Source organism: Trypanosoma equiperdum (genome assembly GCF_001457755.1).
Source record: "Trypanosoma equiperdum strain OVI genome assembly, contig: ctg_299, whole genome shotgun sequence".
In the NCBI taxonomy this organism is placed as follows: Eukaryota; Euglenozoa; class Kinetoplastea; order Trypanosomatida; family Trypanosomatidae; genus Trypanosoma; species Trypanosoma equiperdum.
In genome coordinates this window covers 1-5314 of record NW_027124197.1, presented here as the reverse complement: position 1 = coordinate 5314, position 5314 = coordinate 1, and the positions used below count along the sequence as shown (strand labels likewise).

Genomic DNA, 5314 nt, shown 5'->3' with positions numbered 1-5314 from the left:
AAGTTATGCACTTGAAGAATAATACGTTGCAGTTGATGCAATCACGGCTGCAGCGCTTTATTCCAACGAGGGAGAAATGTCCTTACACGAGCAGGCAAGCATTTGGGAAAACAAATTAATTGCACTGTTCCACACGTGTACTAAATATGTTAGGACAATACGCTGTAGTAAACTCACCGATTAATGTACTGCTTTGCTGCAGGTTGTCGCGGGTGGCAAATATTACATTTCCTGTCTTCTATATGGAGCTTTAATTCGTATTACTCTTGGAAACTGGGAAAGGAAGGGAGAAAGAAAGGAAAAGTAAAAAAAGTAAAAAAAGAGAGTCGGTTAAAGGTACTGCACAAAAAGAAATACACAAGCAACAACGTGCGCGTTGTGCTGTCACTTCCCACACCGAGCTTTTTCCCCTCCATATGCCACTGGAAGGGATTCACACAACCATTCCAGCAGCGTAAAGAAAGGAAACAAGTTTGGGATAAGGAAGAGTTGCAAGGAACCGGATTTGAGAGGGTGTAACACCACCAGAGGTAAAGGGACGTTTAAGAGAGGAAAAACAGGAGGGCGACAACATAAAACGTTAAACAAGTGACCGCCACCTCAATTACAAAATTCCTTTCAAATGGAAAAATAACCACTGGGGTCTGATGCACACACCCCAGTTGCGCTGAGTTCAGAACCTCAAAGCGTACCGTCATTCATGGAGGAGAAAAAAAGATAAGGAAGGGCAGCTCCTTTTCATCAATAGCTCACGCTAGTGGTACAACACGTTTCACATCCCCTCCCCCACTTCGATTCCCTCCCCTTTGACGGAAAAAGAGAATTTAAAAAGTAAAAAAGATCCGTTTCTTCCCCCCCCCCCTTTCTCAGTTTCCTCCCACTCCCCTCCTCCACTAACACTTGGTTCGAGTTGTATTCCCTCTCTCCTTTTTCTGATCCACACTGGCCTTAACCTTCTTCTTTCAAATTTCATTATATTTTTTTCTCTTTCCCCATTTCTCCATTAACCAGTTAACTAACATGAAGCAACACACCCACAGTCATAGACAATAAAGAGAAAGGAAACGAGTAAAGGGAGAAGAGTCAAAAGGAATAATGAGAATAGAAAGGAAGTAATGCTTAAACGCACTCCAAGGGGTATGTGTATTTAATGGCAAATCTACTTTTCTTTTCTTCCACTATTCCTATGCACTCCTCCTCCTCCTTTCGCCCACATTTACCTCACACGGGCACGAGCAAGGACAGAATATGGTTCAAACAAGCGAACACATTCATCATCACATCCATTCACTCGCTCAAAGATCGCCACGGCCGTCTAGCACCTCGTACATTGGGTTCGTGTTCTCAATACCCACATTTGTCATCCATTTCGCAAAATCTACCATCTTACCACTCTCGAGCATAGTAGTAAGGGAACCGATGGAGCTGCATTTGTTCTGATTCTCCTCTGACACAAGGCAGTACTCCGTTAGACGCTTCAGGAGTACGTGACCAGCATCATAATACACGTTCTTGTAGGAAGTCTTGAGAAGTGCCTCGTGGTTCTTGCGCAGTTTGTTGGCGACGCGCTTGCCGTGTTGCATGAAGAAGTTCTCCACCACAAGTGCAACCGCGCTGCAAATGTCAGACTGGGGTTTGGCCGTAACATCGAGCCCTCGCTTCTTTGCCGCCTCCTCGCACACTAACTTGGCGTTGTCCCTCCATACCTCCCAAAGGGGAGCCTTGGGAATCTCGCGCTTTCCCTCCTCGCTGAGAGGCTTCTTAGCACGGTTAGTGAAGGCGACGCGCACAAAATCAGCTTTTTCTTGGCAGCCTGGGCACGTGAGGCCGCGATCCTCCAGAAAGTTGCGGAGTTCCTTGATCTTCATGCGCTTGAAGTCGGCTTCAGTCAACTCAGGGGAAGCGAAGCTAGAAAGCGGCAAAACCGCAAGGACGGCTGCTGCAAGGAGGGCTGTAAGCACGCATGGCGACATAGAGAACATGACCTCACGTGACTTTGAAAACAATGTAAGAAGGTGTGTTACTTGAGTCCTTGGCTTGTGTGGTCCGCTCAGTTGGCTAACCTTGATGATCTTATTCTTTCCTTGTCGATTGTTGACGTCCGTTTGTTAATTTTACACGTTGCCGTCCAGTTGAGCATTTTTTTTTTGAAGTGTGAGCAAGAAAAAAATCGGTGACAAGTTAACAACGAGTTGATGGGAAATTAATTGATTCACTGAAATGTCCAGTAACTGCTTCACCTCTCTTAACAGAGGTAAATCGGCAATAAGTTAGGGGTTGCCCCAAACACACCTCCGTGATTCTGAAAACAAAGATTTGACAGGCACACACACATAAATAGATTTATGTATACATGCAGCCCATTAAGGTTTCAGAACAGGAATCTTATTACGACACATTTATTCGTTTCATAGCTCTTAGACGCACCTCCATTACCTCAGCTACTGCCAACACACAGAGGCATGACCGCTCATCAGAGTTGGGATGCGCTGTCATTACCGACAAACAACGACATCACCTAAGACGAATCATCATCATCATCATCATCACCATTATCTGGGGCGTCTCCTCCACGTCGTCGCTTGTGCCCGGTAAGACAGTCTTTATTTTGGTCCCTCTCGGCCGCGTTATTGCGTTTGTTCCGGCGGAGCAACTCCTCAAACACTTGTCTGCTCACACCTTCAAATTCACTTGGGTCAAAATATAATGGATTCACCTCCAGTAGCCATTCATCTGACACCGACGTTACAGTCCGGATGTATGTGTTTGTTGTAAGCACAAGCTCGTTGAAGACAACAAACTTTGGGCGGCGGTTAAGGAAGGTAGAGGGGAACAAGAGACACTTCACGTTATCCTTTAGCGTGAGAAATTGGTTCTTTGTGGGAAGTGAGAGTGCCACCTTCGTGAAGTAACCACGAAGCACGGCTCGACGTACCTCGTTTGCGTATTCGTCCGATTCTCCATCCCCAGCGCCTCCCCACTGTGCTGCAGAGTATGTACTGCAAATGCTCAAATTCAACCTGCGCATTATACCAATTAGCTGGCGGTAAATGCTCACCGACTGCTTCATGACACGCGGATTTAGATAATTCTCAGAAGCCCACGACCCACTTTGATTACTTCCCTCGTAGAAGGCGTTGAAGACGTTCAACAGCGCCAGGTGGTCACCAGTTGGGTGGTAGAACTGATCTCTGCAACGCATGGCGCATCCGCGCTGATCATTCCGCGGTGTAACGAATGGACTTTGAACAGACATCATAGCGCAAATGCGTGCAATATCGTCTGAGCAGCCATACTCGGGGCTGTGCAAAAGCATCGCGGCCATTTCAGGTTCTAGCGGGAAATCCGCAACACGCCGGCCGAATTTTGTCATGTCGCCGTCGTCGTTAATGGCACCAAGATAATTCAGCAGTTCCAGTGCCCGCATGAGAGTCTCCGGGGCTGGGGGTTCCACGAAGTCGAAATTCACCAAGTCCTCAATTCCCATCATTTTCATGTGAAGAATTACTGAGCCTAAGTTGCAGCGTAATATTTCGGGGTATGTCTGCTGCTGAAGGAGCGTATCAAACGCCTTTGCGGTGTAAAGTCGAAAACACTTCCCGGGGCGCGTCCGCCCCGCACGACCACACCGCTGTCGAGCACTTGCCTGACTGATAGGTGTCACCAACAACGACTCAACACGCAACTTTGGGTTGTACACCTTCTGTTTGGAGAACCCGCTATCGATAACAAATACAACACCATCAATAGTTAACGATGTTTCCGCAACATTCGTGGCGACAACTATCTTTCGTGTACCCTCTGGCGCCGCTTGGAACACCTTACGTTGTTCCTTTGGTGGCAACGCGGAATACAGTGGAAGTACCGCTACAGGCCCCTTATGACAGTCTGCGTTAGTGTGTTCCGCCATGGGTATTCCCAACCGCAACCGCTCCACAGCCTGTTCAATCTCATCTTCACCAGTTAAAAATATAAGAATGTCGCCCGGCCCTTCATAGAGATGAATCTGCATAGCGGTTCGTATGGAAGCCTCCAGGTAGTTTGCTTCCGGCAGCCGTGAGTTGTACACCTCAACATCATACATTCGACCGGAAACGTGGACCAGAGGGGCCTCTGGAAAATATGACTGAAAGCGGCGTTCCTCAAGCGTGGCAGACATCACCACAACGCGCAAATCCGGACGCCGGTGCAGGAGATCTTTTACCGCTCCGATAAGTATGTCAGTGTGCACCGTCCGCTCGTGAGCCTCGTCAAGGATGATCACGCTGTAGCGCTGTAACATGGGATCACCCATGGCCTCGCGAAGGAGCATACCATCCGTGAGATACTTGAGACGAGTGCGGTCACTGCTCGTGTCATCAAAACGAATGCAATAACCAACTTCTTCACCAAGTGTTACGTCCAACTCCTCTGCAACACGTTCACTCACACTGATTGCCGCAACTCGCCGGGGTTGTGTACACGCTATGGCATGCTCCGGGTTCATCTCCAGCACAAATTGCGGTACTTGTGTTGTTTTCCCGCTCCCCGTCTCACCCACCAGCAGCAGCGTCTGATATCGACTGATGAGGCGTTGAATCTTTTGTTTTGCGGCAAAAATTGGGAGCTTCTCACGGACGCCGCGAAGCGCATGATAACGGGAACTCAGCACTCGGCCTGTGTACGGATTTTTCTCTCCGCACCCCATCGCTCCTCGCGACCCCTCCCTGTTCCTTTTACTCAGCATGCAAAAGCAATGGAAGTCAAAAAAATAAAAATAAAAATAAAAGCAGGCCGTAAAGGGGGAAAAAAAGGCAGCAAAGCAACGAAAACTGAGAGAAAACAACAGTATTTGGACCAGTTTTGTTGCAATCAGTCAAGTGGATTAAGCACCAACAAAAGTGCCAGCTTGCAGGAGAAATATATTTCCCATGGTCAGCGAACGCACAGAGTATAGAAAAAAAAAACCAAAAGTCTGTCATAAAATGGGCGTAAACAATAGTAAAACACGCCCCTGTTGCAGCACTGTTGCTTCCTTTAAGCAAAAAACAAACAAACAAACAAACAAACAGAAACTCGAACGTTAAGTAAAGAAGAATAATATACTCTGATACTATAGAGAACGGAAACGGGGTGACAACAACAGGGTAAGATAGTAATAACAAAAAATTACCACATCGAAAATAACGGTGTCGCAAGTAGGTGCGAAGAGTTCCCAGTTGCTGTGACGTCAACATCAGATAGCAATCCCTTCTGGTGACGTCGTACTCAACAGGGAATGCTGGTGAAACCCCGCACTGTTATAAACGTAACTGCTCCAATGGTGAGTAATACA

General features: G+C 47.3%; 1 protein-coding gene and 1 pseudogene across 2 annotated transcripts; both read right to left on the bottom strand.

Moving 5' to 3' along the window:
• Window positions 1-1295: 1295 nt before the first annotated feature.
• Window positions 1296-1982, bottom strand: TEOVI_000110000 (Degradation arginine-rich protein for mis-folding, putative; the record flags this gene model as incomplete). The annotated part of the gene is made up of 1 exon (XM_067224384.1): window positions 1296-1982. One exon carries the CDS (start codon window positions 1980-1982, stop codon window positions 1296-1298), a length of 687 nt encoding a protein of 228 aa, XP_067080485.1.
• Window positions 1983-2518: 536 nt separating this feature from the next.
• TEOVI_000109900:pseudogene lies at window positions 2519-4726 on the bottom strand (annotated as a pseudogene). Its single transcript has one exon. A coding segment is annotated over exon 1 (2208 nt).
• Between the last annotated feature and the right edge of the window lie 588 nt (window positions 4727-5314).